This window comes from Rousettus aegyptiacus, unplaced genomic scaffold (genome assembly GCF_014176215.1).
Source record: "Rousettus aegyptiacus isolate mRouAeg1 unplaced genomic scaffold, mRouAeg1.p scaffold_m13_p_6, whole genome shotgun sequence".
In the NCBI taxonomy this organism is placed as follows: domain Eukaryota; kingdom Metazoa; phylum Chordata; class Mammalia; order Chiroptera; family Pteropodidae; genus Rousettus; species Rousettus aegyptiacus.
This window is the reverse complement of record NW_023416309.1, coordinates 94,540,202-94,555,942: the sequence shown is the minus strand read 5'-3', so window position 1 is coordinate 94,555,942 and position 15,741 is coordinate 94,540,202. Positions and strand designations below refer to the sequence as shown.

General features: G+C 56.2%; 1 protein-coding gene across 11 annotated transcripts in view; it reads left to right on the top strand.

Moving 5' to 3' along the window:
• The first annotated feature begins 417 nt into the window (after positions 1–417).
• CACNA1G (calcium voltage-gated channel subunit alpha1 G) overlaps positions 418–15,741 on the top strand; it is a 62,548-nt gene continuing 47,224 nt past the window's right edge. For 5 of the 11 annotated variants that reach the window (XM_036222915.1, XM_036222916.1, XM_036222913.1 and 2 more), the window contains exons 1-8: positions 421–1,411; positions 8,462–8,573; positions 8,717–8,850; positions 9,191–9,288; positions 11,376–11,535; positions 11,988–12,288; positions 12,456–12,548; positions 14,791–15,574. In XM_036222915.1, coding sequence (XP_036078808.1) covers positions 1,170–1,411; positions 8,462–8,573; positions 8,717–8,850; positions 9,191–9,288; positions 11,376–11,535; positions 11,988–12,288; positions 12,456–12,548; positions 14,791–15,574 — 1,924 coding nt within the window. In that variant the 5' untranslated portion in view covers positions 421–1,169. Of the gene's footprint in view, positions 1,412–8,461; positions 8,574–8,716; positions 8,851–9,190; positions 9,289–11,375; positions 11,536–11,987; positions 12,289–12,455; positions 12,549–14,790; positions 15,575–15,741 lie in introns of all 11 variants that reach the window. The other 6 variants (XM_036222909.1, XM_036222907.1, XM_036222908.1 and 3 more) reach the window with 3 other exon arrangements.

Below are 15,741 nucleotides of genomic sequence, written 5' to 3'. Positions count from 1 at the left end.
TGAGCCCCGCCCTCCGGGTGTGGTCCAATTCTAGGGTCTTGGACAAAGGATGCCCCAGGGCCGGCGGCGCTATCCCAGGACCCTGTGCGGAATACTCTGATTCCTTGGGGCTTCCTCCAGGGGAGTCCCAGAGACCCCAGCGGCCAATAGAAAAGTGGGTTCGGTCTGGGTAGCAGTCTAATTGGCTCCGGCCTTTGGGAACCGACCCAAGGGCTAGGGGAAGGAAGAGGGGCGGTCCTGGACTTTGGGGTGGGAACCGGATTCCAGCTGTGGTTCTCTCCGCGGGCGCCCCCGCCCGCACTGCCACGGAGGCTGGCCAATGGGCGCGCGGCTCAGGGCCGACAGTGCTTGGTGATTGGCTGCGAGGCTGGCTGGGGAGAGGCGGGGCCGAGGCTTGAAGTTGGAGTGAGGGATCCAGCTGTGGTGTGCGCCGGGCTCCTCGCCGCCGCTTTCGCTTGCTCGCTCCGCGTCTCGGCCGGAGGAGGAGGCAGTGGCGCCGGCGACAGCTACGGCAGCGGCAGCCACCGCGGCGGCTGCGGCGGCGGCATCTCCGCCTCCACCCCCGCCCGGGACGGCCCCCCACCGTCTCCCCGCCCCTCCCGGACTGTGAGCCCGCCGCGGGGCGGAGGAAGGAGCCGGCCCCCACCCCCTCCAAACCCACCCCCAAAGAGATCCCTCTTCCCCTCCCCCCGCCATCTCTGGCGCGGAGCCGGGACGATGCTGACCCCTTAGATCCTGCTCCAGCTGCGGCGCGGGAAGAGGGGGCATCCCTCCCCGGACCCCCTGCCTTGCGCCTCCCTTCTTTCTACCCCTTTCGGGGCCGCTTCGCTGAAGGTAGTGCCGAATCGGGCGACCGGAGCCTAGGCGCGAAGCGAAGAAGCCGGAACAAAGTGAGGGGGAGCCGGCCGGCTGGCCCGGGGGGCCCCAGGGGCCCTGGGGAAGCGGGACTCGCGCCGGGCGGGGCTACCCTGCGACCCGGCGCCCCGCGAGCAGCATGCCCCTGCGGGCAGGGGGAGCTGGGCTGAACTGGCCCTCCCGGGGGCTCAGCCTGTGCCCTAGAGCCCCCCAGATGCGCCCCCTCCGGGGCCCCCCGGTTGCGTGAGGACACATCCTCTGAGGGGCGCCGCTCGCCCCTCTCGAGACAGCCCCGGGCCCCGGCTGGCCAGAGGATGGACGAGGAGGAGGATGGAGCGGGCGCTGAGGAGTCAGGACAACCCCGGAGCTTCATGCGGCTCAACGACCTGTCCGGGGCCGGGGGCCGGCCGGGGCCGGGGTCGGCGGAAAAGGACCCGGGCAGCGCGGACTCCGAGGCGGAGGGGCTGCCATACCCGGCGCTGGCCCCGGTGGTCTTCTTCTACTTGAGCCAGGATAGCCGCCCGCGGAGCTGGTGTCTCCGCACGGTCTGTAATCCATATCCTCCGGGGCACGACGGCCAGGCTGGGGGGGTCCGCAGGGGGGCGGGCCGCGCCGCCGGAGGGGACAAAAAGCCAGGTGAGTCGGAGAAGTAAGCCTGGAATGTGGGCAGATGAGAGGGAGCTGCTAAAGAGGGGAGGGGGCGTCAGAGAGGGATCGGAGACGCAAGCAGGTTTGGCAGATAACCCCAGGCGAGCCCCACCTCGGTACACACACCTCAGCCCTCCTTGGGGGGGTTGGGATCCAGGCCAGGAAAAGAGAGACGTGCCCCGTTGGTTTGCAGCTGGCTGCTCTCCAGATGTGGGCAGGGGAGGGTCGTCATCGTCCAGATGTGGGAAGCTTCAGGAGCCTGGGAGCTCTACTCCGCCCGCCGCCGGTTAGCGAGCTGGGTTTGGTTTCTGAGTTTGGGGGGTGGGGTGGGGAGGAAGCTGCGGGGACGGGGGAGGGGGGAACTGCAATCTCTTGGGTTTCCCTTCTGCCCCCGCTACAAAGTTTGCGCTGATTCTAGGGTCTGATGCCCCCTGACCTGGTCCTTAAGGCTGAGGTTTTTACTGACCTGGAGGGAGATGTTGGGGGGCGGGGACCAGGTCTAAGCCCCCCCACCCCAATCCCGCGGGTTGGAGGCACAACAAGGAGATTCCGGCGGCGGCTGATGTCAGGGGCGCAGAATGAGAACAAGATGTGGTGGAGGGGAAGCTGTCTGCCCCCAGAGCGGGAGTAGAGACCCTTTCAGCTAGAGCCGGATGCCCAGAGTGCCTCCTTTCTCCCCAATTCTTTATTCAATGGGGGGGTGTTTAAGGTCGGGTTGGGAGTTTTGTGCTAGATTTTTTTTCTTGTGGAGGGAAAGACTGTGGCAAGAGCTTTAGGAAGCGGGGGATGGGATTAAGCCGGTTTAAGTTATCCATTCCCTTTCACAAATAAAGAGTGCTCCCGCCAGATCACAGAGCAGGTTTGGGAAACCGCAGCCCTTCAAGAAAGTACTGGGGGCAGGGGCGGGGTGGGGGTGGGGTGGGGGACAGTGAGACCTTGAGCCGGTTCACTAAGGAGGACTCTGGCCCACCCCCCAGTGTCTACTCCTTGCATGGGTTTGTGGAATGCGAGCCCCACATTCCAGGAGGATAGATTTAGCACTACTCCCTATCCTCTGCCCAGTGTGGAGTGGTTGGTGTAGGAGACCCCGGTCCCTTCATCGCCACCGTCTTTCCTCCTCAGCCCCTAGCACAAAGCACTGCTTGGCTAATGCCGGGCTCCAGGCTCCCCGGTGGGTCCCACCACTGCTTGGAAGGAAAGAAAGGGGAGGGGTGCGCTGCCATCCCAGGTCTTGACAGCTTCTCTTGGCTCCTTCCTCCTAGCTCAGAGGCTCTTTTGGACCCAGGGTGGGAGACTGCAGGTCTCCCTTGTAACCCCTGACAGCCCAACCAGGACTCTGCTTTGGGGTGGGAGGGGGGAGCTTGGTGCCGCCCTCACTCTCTGCAGCTCTGCTGCCTCTAGTGCGCAAAACTGGGATGTGAGCTTGGGTCTCCCCCAACCCCCATCCTTACACCCCGTGGGTCTTTAGGAAGCTCCGCTCATCACACCTTCTCTCCATCCCCTGCCCCTTCTTTCTCTCTGAGCTGCCGGAAGAGAGAGGTTTGGGCTTCAGAGGTCTGGGAACCTGCTGAACAGACACATTTGGGCATGACTCCTCCCCGTCCCCCACCTTCTGCCTCTAGGCCCCTTTCTCCATGGCAGAGATGGAGATGGGGAACGAATGTCTGAGGAGGATGGGCTCTGGGCATCCCTCTTCTCCACCCTAACTACCAATCTCTCCATGAATGTGACAAGGCACCAGCCCTGTCCCCTCCTCAGAGGTCCCGGGAAGGTAGAGAGATCTCTTCCCTTTGCCTCCCCCTCCACAAAAACCAGACCTCTGGGCTAGCATCTCCCCACCTGCCCTATTTCCAGGTGCCAGTGGATGGTCTGGGGCAGATTCCTTCCTTGAGTGGTTCTGGGAGGGGTCGGGTGGTCAGAGCCCAGTGCTTGTCTTGGGGTGGGGAGCTGGCTTTCCTCTGGAGTGGTGGGAGTCTGGGCTGTCGGGCATGGCCTCACTAGGTCTGTCTGGTCAAGTCACTAAGCTTAGCTAGACTGGCTTAGAGTTGAGAACAGTTTCTTGGCAAGGGGGCTGCCTAAGTGTGTTCCCACCACTCCTGCCACACTTAGTGTCAAGGGAAACCTGTATTTTCACTGTCAGAGGGGCTCTGAACTGACTCTTGGGCCTCAGTGTTTCCCTTTCTCTCTCTGGTCTCTGTGGCTCCACCAGGTTTCTTCCTCTCTGCACCTCTGAGCCTGAGGGACATAAGGACACCTCCCCCCAACGAACTGAAGCTAGTTAGACATTTCTTGGCATTCTTCTCAGCCCCCTCCTCTCAGCTTCTCCAAGAGACCAGATTTCCTAGAGAGGAGATCTAGACCCAGGTAGAAGTGGTGGTGGTGGTGTTGGTGTTGGAGGTAGTGTGTGTGTGTGGGGGGGGAGGGGCAGCAAAAAGAAGGGGCTGGGAAGTGCACATTTTGGTAATGGGGAGACCAGGGGTGCTCCTAGACAGTCAATTCGGAGCCAGAGCCGTAAAGGCCTCCCTCCTCTCAAGTCTGGGGAAGTGTGGTGGACTTCCTAGTATGTGTTTCTTCAAGTGTGAGGGAGTGCGTGTCCCCTCCTGAGAAGGTCTTGAGCATTCCCTCTCCGGCTGTTGTGTCACATCTGGAAGTTTGTGTAGGAGTTTCTCCAAGCTCAGAGCCCAGCACAGCTTTTTCTCATTTGGAAATCACAGGCTGGCATTTGGGATGCTGAGAGGAGGAGGGGGGCCAGAGGGGGAGAGGGGAGCCTGCCAGGAGTGCGGGAGGGGGGGGGAGGAGAAGGGGGGCCTGAATGGGTAGGAGCCCTAATGGCTTCCAGAAGTGAATGTGAGTGTGAGACTGCGTCACTGTGTGTGTCTGAGTGTGTGCATCTGAAGGGGAGGGGGCATCCGGAATTTCTGGAGCTTTCCTTGCCGCTGTCCCAGTGCCCTAAGTTTGCCTGTTTCTCTTACCTAGGGAGAAATCTCCATTTTGGTCCTCAGAGGAAATGGGGGGGGGGTGTTCTTTCTGTCTCCTAGCCAATGCCCTCCTCTCATTTTTAAACTCAAGGCTCTCCAGAGGGGATTCTGGAGAGAAGGGCTGGGGCTGGGGAATTGAATAGGACTAGGGGGCCATAGTCCCCCCACCCTGCTCTTTCTGTCCCAGTTCCGCATTCCTTCTGGGTCACACACCCACTCCGCTCCATGGAACTGTGGGGGGACTCCCCATCACCTGCAGTGCCAGTTGGAGCCATTCCGGGGATTACCCCCACCACGCGGCCCCACTCACCCCTCGTCTGCTCCCGCCCCAGTTCTTACCCCACCCTGCCTGCCTCAGCCAGGATGGCGACAGACACAACTGCTCACACATGCAGACATGTACACACACACACGCACACACACGCACAGTCACAGACATTTGAATCAGATTTCTGGCCTATTTCCCCTCCAAAGATTCCAGCAGGCCAGCTCTCTTGTGTCTCTGTCTCACGTCTCTGTCTCTGGGTGGGGCCGTGGGGCCGGCTGCCTTTCTTCAGGCTTCAGTTTTCAGTTCAGCTGGAAACCTCTCTCCCCACACACCCACATGCTGGAGCCATGGCAGGGAGACCATTGGGAAACAGACGTGGGAGTGGGGGCTCAGTGGGGGAATCCCCCTTTCCGCTTCCTAGCAGGAGGTTTATCGCTGAGCACCTATATCCTACCTGACCCTGGGGAACGCTGAATCCCATAGACACCAGCTTCTCCATGGGGTGGGTGAGAACACCACCCCACCTTCCCACCAAGTACTAGGAGGCCAGGACTCCTGCGCCCAGGCTGGTTTCTTCTTCAGTGGCCCTCAGTCTCAGGTTTCCAGGTTCCTAGCTGGGGAATGGGGGCCTGCTAGAGGACCTGCTTCCCTTCTCAGTCATTCTCTGCTCAGAGCCCCTGTGCCTCTGGAGGTGCCCCAGCCCTCCTCCCTCCACTTCCTACCTCCCTCTCCCTTGCAGCTGCCAGGCTAGGCTAAGGCTCTAGATAAAGCCCCACAGAGAGGACTCAGTTTGTGCAGATAACATGCTCTAGTTCTTTCTCCTGGGGGGAGACGAGGAGGAGGGATCAAGTGGGGTTCCTTGCCCTGCCATTTCCTTTTTCTCCGCTTTCGATGGTGGGTTGTGGGGAAAAGAAAGATCCTCCCATCTCCTACCCACCTCCCCCTTTGGGATCCACTCCAGCCCGGACAGTCACCATAGCAACAGTAGACATATGACTGCACAGGTCTCTCGTAGTCACTATGGTAACCAGTGTCCCCCGTTCCCTTGGTTGCCATGGAGATTTGTCACATGGTTTCCCCCCAACCTGATAACCTGTGGGTCTCTCTGCTTCCCCTTCCCTGCATGAGGACAAGACAGCAGCCTGAGTAAGGGGAGTTCATGTGTGTGTGGAGGGGCTTTAATTACCATGGCAACGAATCCACACCACCTGGTGACACATCCTTCTGTTGTTATAGCAACAGAGGAACATCACACAGTGACATACGGCCATGTTCCCAAGGAAACAAACCCTACCCTGAGAAGGGTGAAAGACTCCCCCACCCCCATTAATTATTCCTCGATTCAAATTGTCCCAAATTTTCCTGTGCCTTGGTGGCTCCTTGTGCATTTATGTTTACCTGTAGGGAAAGAGAGAAATACAGAGGGACAGATGTGCCTGGGGTTAAGCTGAATTGCCAAGGGGGCGCTTGAGAAGGGGCGTCTGTGGTGAAGAGCTGGCAGATTCTGGCAATAAGAGGCCCCGGCGTAAGCATGTGTAAGGTGGGGACAGGCAGGACAGCTCCCTTACGGTGTTACTTCTGCACCTTCTTCTTGTCCCATAATTATCGGGATGGCGACAATGGAGGCAAATAAGGCGGGAAAACATGAACAAGGGCGCCACATCTGGCTTCTAGTCAGGGAAATGGATCGATTAATTGATTGACTCATTCATTCATTCATTCATTCATTCATTCATTCTTCCTTCTTTCCCATGTATTGACCATCTGCCACATGCCAGGCGCTCCCATTAGAAGGATCCACACAGGTGTCTCAGGAGCCCCTCTTCCCTGGAGAACTGCCTATCTTTCCCCATGTAACGTATCTGCTCACATGGGTCCCTTCCCTACAGAGGAGAGGAGGGAGGTAGCTTGGGGAAAGCAGACCAGTTTTGGGGGGTAATTGTGTCTTTCCCTTTCCAAATGATGGATCCAAGAGAGGTCCCTCCCTGTCCTCCTTTTTTCAGGGTGACCCCTGGCTGACCTGTATTCTAAGGAGAGATCCACGGGGCTCCAGTTCCGCGCAGGGAAACAGCTCCATGGAAACAGAGCACTTTGTATTTTCCACTTTATCTACTTACCCCCGAAACCTAGAACTTAGATTTTTTTTTTTTTTTTTTTTGCTCTTATTTTGTGAGGAGGTGGAGATTAGGGAAATTGTAGTGCCTTGGGACAATTGGGTACCTGTTAATGACAAGTGATGTGAGTCCGAGGGAAAAGGGCCTGGCTCACAGGATGGGTAATATGTCTATGAGGGGATTGAAGGAGTAATGAGCTTTTGGGAAGGGGGCATATCTGAGGTTCAGAACAGAAGATGAGGTGTGACTGGGATCTGGGAGAAAAGTCATTGGGTCTTTGGCCAAAGGCTTCTTACCCCAGAAGTCAGGTTACAACAGGAAGATCCCATCTACTCTGGGCCTCTCCGCCCCACTTTATCTGACTCGGTGGGTCATGCCGTGGGCTGCCATGACACTTCCCTCCCTCCATCCCTTGGGCCTACTTTCCCCAGGCCCTACTCTCTGCTTCTTTCCAGCCTCTTTGCTCTTCCCCACTCCTTCATATTTTCCTTAAGAAAAAAAAGGATGCTTGGTCGTTCGGTTGTGAGTTTGGTTCCCAGAACGTTCTAAGACTTTTTTGTACCTATCGATAGACTGGAAGTGAGTGCTTTAATAAAATCTACTATGTGGAAAGACTCAGGGTTTAGAAAGACTCCTCTCTCTCCATTGCTGCAGAACAGGGTTTGTTTCAGTTGGTCTGGGCTGGGGCTTTGCCGGAAGTCACAAGAAGGTGTGATGGTGGCCCAGTGTGTGTGTGCAGGGCACTGTCCGCTCTGCATAGGCTTGGGGCTTGTGTCTAGTACAGGGCATGGTGTGTAATAGGTCTTCATTATTTAAATGTGTGACTGTGTCTAAAGGCCATCTGAGGGCTTTGAGAGGTCGGGGGGACAGATGTGCCTGGGAGTAAGTAGAAGAGGCAGCCTCAGGCTCCAAAGCTGTGACGATGCCGTGGACCCTCTTGTCTGACTCTGCCTGTCTGTCTGGTGCCAGCACGTTTGTGACAGTTCCTTCCCTACATGACTGAGCAGCAAGGAAACAGCTATCCCAAGTCAGGAGCTTAGAAACCTCAGTCTCATCCTGGCCTCTCCTGTGACCTTCAGCACATGACTTTGGCTTTCTGGGCCTCGGTTTCCTTGGGTTCTAGGGAAGAAAACGATCTCCAGATACTTCACGAGGCTGTTGTAAGCATCAAATGTGGCATGGTGTGAAAGTGCTTGGTAAACTGTAAGGCAGACATAATCTGACTAGGTTTGTGTTACACGTTCACGTACATTATCTCATTTGCTTCTCACATCTTCCCTGGGAGGTAAGGAGAATCAGATTCAGATTCAACAGCAAACTCTTGGTGTCTGGCATTTCCATAAGTGTGATCGATTTTATCCCCAAAATGGCTTGTGCAAATAGTCAGGGTATTTGTGGCTTTTCTTACTTTACAGATGAGGACGCTGGGTCCACAGGGGTGAGATGGCCAAAGTGGTGCTGGGCCAGGGCCTTCTCTTTGCACCTGGTTACGTGTCAAATGGGGTCGGGAGGTCAAGAAGCAGGGGTGCCAGAGAGGGGGTGGGGGGCATGGGCTCTGCTCCAGCCCTTGACGTCTGTTTCCTTGACCACCTGTTTACCTGGTTTGAGCGTATCAGCATGTTGGTCATCCTTCTCAACTGTGTGACTCTGGGCATGTTCCGGCCATGTGAAGACATCGCCTGTGACTCCCAGCGCTGCCGGATCCTGCAGGTGAGTGTGTGTGTGGTGGGGGTAAGGGGGAAGCTCCTGATCTTAATAAACTTGATCCCTCCTCTGCAAGAGACCCTGTGGTGGGGGTAAGGGGTGCTCCCCTACCCCCTTCTCAGTTTCAGCAGCCTCTCATCCCACATCAGGCCTTTGATGACTTCATCTTTGCCTTCTTCGCTGTGGAGATGGTGGTGAAGATGGTAGCCTTGGGAATCTTTGGGAAAAAGTGTTACCTGGGAGACACTTGGAACCGGCTGGACTTTTTCATCGTTATTGCAGGGTGAGGGCCTAGGCTGGGGATGGGCAAGCAATGGATCAGATCAGTCCCTTTCCCAGCACCAGAATTCTAGGCCTGGCCCCTGCCCCCAGCCCACCACCAGCATTGCTTTCTCCCTGGCTGCCCACTAAGGGTCCGAGGCTATCCTGCCTGCAGCACTCCAGCCTGTACTGCTCTGAATCCACGGCCCCTCCATCCACTCCCTCTTCAGGGTCCCTGGGTGGAGGAGGGGGAGGAGTCAGAGGTTGTGCTGCCCCTCTGCAGCAAGATTCCTCATTGACCTCTTTTGACCCCGATGGCGGCCTCAGACTCAAAGGGCCTCCCTTTGGGCCCCTCCCTGCAGGATGCTGGAGTATTCGCTGGACCTGCAGAACGTCAGCTTCTCAGCTGTCAGGACAGTCCGTGTGCTGCGACCGCTCAGGGCCATTAACCGGGTGCCCAGTGAGTGACCCCTCAGCCCTCAGCCCCTGGAAGGAGAGTCCCAAGAGGAAATATGGAAATCTCAGACCCTTCTCCTGACCTCCTGACCACTCACAGGCCTCATCAGGACCTGGCACTCTGAGGCAGACCCCATCAGGGAAGGGCTCAGTGGGGAGCTGGGGGTCCCTGGAGCCAAACGAAGCCCCCACCCTGGGCTGTGGCACTGAGAGAATTACCTGAAAAGATCCTTTCCCCTCATTTTAGTCTGATTTGGGGTAAAAGACTCAAAAATGTCTCAGATGACCCCTTCCCTTCAGCTAAATGACTACTCCTTCCCCTGGAATAGGGGTGATGGGGATGGGGTAAAGAGGCTGGCAGGCCAGGAGGAGTAGGTGCAAAGCTCTATGGCCTTTTCTAGCCAGGACAGCCTATCACGCTATCTGGTTCTCATTGGTGAAACCACACTGGTCTCGCTGAGCATGACTTCTCTCAAGACAAGGCCACTCCATGCATCACGCTCCTGCCTGGATCCCCTTCCTCCTCCTTCCCACCCCCTTCCAATCCGTTGCAGCAACTGACTGCCGGGACCATTATCTAAATTAAACCGCATTGGTTTCCCGAGCCAGCGAAGCTTTGGCAGTTCTAGCTTCCCCTACATCCTTCCCCCCATCCGTGCTTGGGCCCCCTTTGTAACTCCCCAACCTACACAAGCTGCAGATGGTCTCTGCTGCAGTCCCAGGAGTCGGGGTGGGTGGGCGGGGAGGGGAAGAGCAGGTTTCTGTGCCTGATGTAACAGCCCCCTTTGCTGTGCACGTGTGCGTGTGCACGCACATGCATGTATGTATCTCTGTGTGTGATGCAGCTGCCTCTGGGTGGGCAGAGCTGCTCAGTGTGTCGCCAGACACTGGGGTGTGCTGGTGTTAGCAGGAGCTCCTGAGGCGGCATGCCTTCACCTCCTCTCCTGCCCTAGGCGATGGCTGGCAGATTTATAGGCCTCTGTCTAACCACCAGTGTAATTCCCTTAATGCAAACCCTGAGGAATTGATCTCAGTTGGAGCATCGGGGAGCTGAAGGAGAATGGGGCTGGAGGGGGTGGGGAGAGGGACTGAGTGAGAACACTGAGCTGCCAAGGGCGGCTGCAGTCACTAAGAGGGTTAATTAGCTGCCACTTAGAAGCTTTTTCCATGGAGGGGACAGGGGACAATGAGTGGTGCTTTGGGGATCAAAACCAGCCATTACAGGTCTTTGTGCTTGATAGTGCCTCGGTGGCCGGGCGGCTGGTTCAGACCTTGTGGGATAGTTGGTCCTAGGCCTGGAGTGAGGAGGCAGTGCAGCATCTCTCACAGGGGCAGGGTTGTGGTGGCTTTCCCCAAGGAAGGTGTCGTTAATTGAAGGCCACCTGAGAAGATAGCCTTGTGGCCTCTCAGGTCCTGGTGTGGAGATCTGAATCACGCAGAGAGTAGACTCAGGGCAGGGGGCTGAGAACTGTGGTAGAGCACAGGGCATCTTGGCCCCTGCTGAAGGCCTGGATCTTAAAGTGAGATTCCTGCCTGCTAACATCCTTCTTAGAGTTCTCTGCCTCAGTTTCCCCAATGACTGCAGTGGTGATAGAAAGGTCAGCAGACTGTCTGGTGAGAACAGGAAGTAGGAGGGGAGTGTGTGTGTGTGTATGCAATGAGATTTAGGAGCAGAAAGCCTAGTTTAAGCCCTGGCACCTACATGTAGCAGCTCTGTGGTATTGGACAAGTCATATCAGTTCTCTGAGTCTCAATCATCATCTATAAATTACGGGCGATATCTGTGCTGTGATGACGTTGGGAGAGTTAGGTGGGATGTGTCGCGGGAGGGGGCTTTGGAAACCGAGGTTACTCTGGCTTATCGTTGGTGGTTCTGCCCATTGTCCAATGGGTGGGGGTGTGGCAAGAGGGATAGTGGGAAGGGATTAGTGGCTGTGAGGGCTGCCTGCCGAGTTAGAGGTGTGTGTTGGTCTTCCCTCCAGCTTGGACCAGGCTGTCTTAGCCTCAGAGGCCCTAGTGGGCCCTCTTTGGGGGTGCTGTCAGCCTAGCCCAGCCAACCTGGCGCCCCCAGCGTGGCTTCTGCCCCCACAGGCATGCGCATCCTCGTCACACTGCTGCTGGACACGCTGCCCATGCTGGGCAACGTTCTGCTGCTCTGTTTCTTCGTCTTCTTCATCTTTGGCATCGTGGGAGTCCAGCTGTGGGCAGGGCTGCTTCGGAACCGATGCTTCCTGCCCGAGAACTTCAGCCTGTGAGTAGCTTGAAGTGGTTGTGGAGCTGGGACCTCCTCAGTCCCTGTTGCTATTGACATATCTGGTCTCATATAAGTGACATGTCTGGTTTTCAAACTTACACATTGGAGTCGCTTGGGAGCTTAAAAAATACTGAGGCCAGGGTCCCACCCCCCACGGATTCTGATTTCACTGGTTTGGGGTTCAGCCTGAGCGAGGGGATTTTTATAAGCTCCTCGGTGAGCCTAATGTGTAGCCACATTGCAAAACTACTGCTCTAGGATGTAACCTCCAACATCCTGACTCTAGAGTTTCATGCTCAGTCCTCACACTCCCCATCCATACCCACAAATCCTTGCACCTACCTGGTGCTTGCCCCATCTCTGTTCCCTGCCCTACTCACCCTGCATGCCTCAGTGCGGCCCTCTCCCTGGGACACCCACTCTCAGCTTCACCCTTGTTCCCTCCACAGCCCCCTGAGCGTGGACCTGGAGCGCTATTATCAGACCGAGAACGAAGACGAGAACCCCTTCATCTGCTCCCAGCCGCGGGAGAATGGCATGCGCTCCTGTAGGAGTGTGCCCACCCTTCGAGGGGAGGGGGGCGGCGGCCCGCCCTGCGGCTTGGACTACGAGGCTTACAACAGCTCCAGCAACACTACCTGTGTCAACTGGAACCAGTACTACACCAACTGCTCTGCGGGGGAGCACAACCCCTTTAAGGGCGCCATCAACTTCGACAACATCGGCTATGCCTGGATCGCCATCTTTCAGGTGGGGCAGCCTGGGCGCTGGGAGAGTCCCCAGAACACAAGCACCAGGACACAGTCCAAGGCGGGAGCATTCGTTCTCAGGGTCGGGATGGGGTCAGGGCCTCTGGAGGAAACTGCAGGAGCCTTTAGGGGGCCCAGAGTCAGCCTGCCCCTCTGCCACCTCCTCAGGTCATCACGCTGGAGGGCTGGGTCGACATCATGTACTTTGTGATGGATGCTCATTCCTTCTACAACTTCATCTACTTCATCCTCCTCATCATCGTGAGTGATTCCTCAGGCCCCTGAGGGGATGGGGGAATCCTGGGGAAATGGGATGGGGAAGTCCAGAGAGGGGAAAGTTTGCTCAGTCTGAAGTTCTAGCTTTCAGGACAAGTCTCATTGAGATGCAGGTAGAGAAGGCACCTGTCAAGAGGAGTTAGGAGGGAAATCCAAGGTCAAGGCCTGACTATCACTTACTACCACTTATAACCTTGGGCAAGTCATTCCCCACGAGACCCTCAGTCCAACCTTGGACCTCTGTTTTTTCATCAGTAAAATTGACCTTAGGGTGATACTACCTCTCCCAGAGAACATTTGGAAGTGACAAAGGATGGTCCTGTTTTTTCTGAGGATTAGTAGAGCAGTGTTGGCACTTTGTTGGGGAGTAGGCAGGAGATGGTAAACATCCTGAAACATCCTGCAAACAAAGCATTGTTCCACCCCAAATTCCCATCATTCAGTGTTGAGAAACACTGCGTGATCTCTTGTTCCCTCCAGCTCAGAAGTTCCAAGGCTTAATGAGGACAGAAGACAGAGGCAAAAGTAGCAGTATTTAATAGTTTAAGTGACTACCATTCACAGTTAACAATTTAATTGCTGCTACTTATAGCTAATATTTATTGAGCATTTACCATGCACCAGTCCCTGCTCTAAGTGCTCCTTATGTGCTGGCGCATTTAATCCTCACCATAATCCTGTTACCATTTCCACTTTACAGATGAGGAAACCAACATTTCCTCATTTGTCTGGCCCCGTTGTGGGCTTCCCATATGCTGTGGATTAATCTTGCTGGGTGGGGCTTCACTGCTGATATGTGCTGTAGCATCTGCTGCCTGCTGAATCTTTGTGGTCCCTGTGAGGGACGGCGCACAGCGATTGTGGCCCCAGCCCCTAACAGAGAACTCTAAGCTTTAGAGAGCTTGTTCACCAGCCTGAGTGGCTGGAGCTGAAAATTCAGCCCCAGGCTACTGACTCCAAGTCTAGCCCTTTTTTCATGTCACCAAGAGGCCAATGACAGAGCCTGACAGATGGATAGATATTGAGAAAAAGAGATTAAGATGTAGTCAGGATTTAGGACAAGCTCCAGAGAGAGGTGGAAACAAAATAAGGCAGCTCTTGGTGAGTGAGAGACGGCGGGTAGGTCCGGAGAAAGAACCAGTCCTCAAGGCCACCCCCTCCTGCCCTGCAATGTTTCCTAGTGCGGAAGAGTGACCAGGCCAGGCTCCGGGCCCGTTTCCATCTCCCACCAGCGCCTGGGGTGGCATGGCCGGTGCCTGCGGGAAGCCCAGTCTTTTCACTATGCTGCTCTCCCTGGGCTTAGGGAAGGGGGAAGGAAGAAGACGGGGTTGGGGGAGGGGGTTAAGGGCCTAGTTTCCACCCTCCCACACACCCCCTGAAAAATCTTTCCAAACAGCTTTCTGGAATCACACTAGTGAAACTAATTATCATAATTACTAGGACACAATCTAGAAAAAAAAAAAAAAAACTGCTTCGTCACCATAAATATTCATTTCCTTCATTCTGGATTATTGTCCAAGCAATGGTTGTCCCAGAATCCTGGGGAGACTGAGGCATGGAGGTGGGAATGGGGAAGTGTGGGTAAGTCAGAGTGGCAGCTTGGCCAGTTTGTAGAGTTCAGGGTTCAGCCCTTCGCCCGGCTGGGGAAGAGGAGAGGCACAGGAAAAGAGATACAGGCAAGGCCAGTGGTCATGAGGATATTGAGGCCCCATGATTAAGGGTCTCATTCAAGGTCATGCAGCTAGAATTAGCACTAGAAGCAGGAGTATTGTGAACAAGGTTTTTGCCAAGATCTCTAAGGCTCAATCCAATGTGAAAACCCCACGTCCTAAGACTTCATTCATTTTCACAGCCTTCTCTACTCCTAATGGGAATTGGGGAGGAGTACTCAGGATCTGCACAGATGAGCATTTTTAAGGGCAGGGAGTTTGGGAGATACACCTTGCAGGGTAGCATCAGGATCAATAGCCATACTTTAGAATTCCATAGAGCTTTGTTGTGCATTAATGGAATGATCTTGGGCAAATTCCTCAGCCTCTCCGAGCCTCAGTTTCCTCAACCATCAGACGGAGATAATAAAAATGTCACCTCTTGAGACAGTCATGAGAATAAAATGACAGCTATTAAGCCCAGTGCCTGGCACATGGGAAGTGCTCGTTACTTGGCAGCAGGCATTGTGATTCTCTTTTCTTCAGGACATCTCCTTTCGCTGTCCCCACCCCAACAGGTGGGCTCCTTCTTCATGATCAACCTGTGCCTGGTGGTGATCGCCACGCAGTTCTCAGAGACCAAGCAGCGGGAAAGCCAGCTGATGCGGGAGCAGCGTGTGCGGTTCCTGTCCAATGCCAGCACCCTGGCCAGCTTCTCCGAGCCAGGCAGCTGCTACGAGGAGCTGCTCAAGTACCTTGTGTACATCCTCCGTAAGGCAGCCCGCAGGCTGGCCCAGGTCTCCCGGGCAGCGGGCATTCGGGCTGGGCTGCTGAGCAGCCCAGCACCCCATGGGGGCCAGGAGCCCCAGCCCAGCAGCAGCTGCTCTCGCTCCCACCGCCGCCCATCTGTCCATCACCTGGTGCACCACCACCACCACCATCACCACCACTACCACCTGGGCAATGGGACACTGCGGGGCCCCCGGGCCAGCCCAGAGATCCAGGACAGGGATGCCAACGGGTCCCGCCGGCTTATGCTGCCACCGCCCTCAACACCCGCCCTCTCAGGGGGCCCTCCGGGGGGCGCAGAGGCTGTGCACAGCTTCTACCATGCTGACTGCCACTTGGAGCCAGTCCGCTGCCAGGCATCCGCTCCCAGGTCACCGTCTGAGGCGTCAGGCAGGACAGTGAGCAGTGGGAAGGTGTACCCCACGGTGCACACCAGCCCGCCACCTGAGATGTTGAAGGAGAAGGCACTCATGGAGGTAGCTCCCGCTTCCGGACCTCCCGCCCTCACCAGCCTCAACATCCCACCTGAGCGCTACAGCTCCATGCACAAGCTGCTAGAGACACAGAGTACAGGTGAGAACTCTGGGTGGGGGCATGTTGGTGCCCCTCGACTGAGGGCCAGGTGGTGTTCCAGAGAGGACCAGGGGTCTGGAGTCAGAGGATTGGGCTTGGATTCCCATTTTGCCATTCGCAGCTTTGGGACCTTTAACCAAGCATATCACTTTTTTTGAGCCATCATT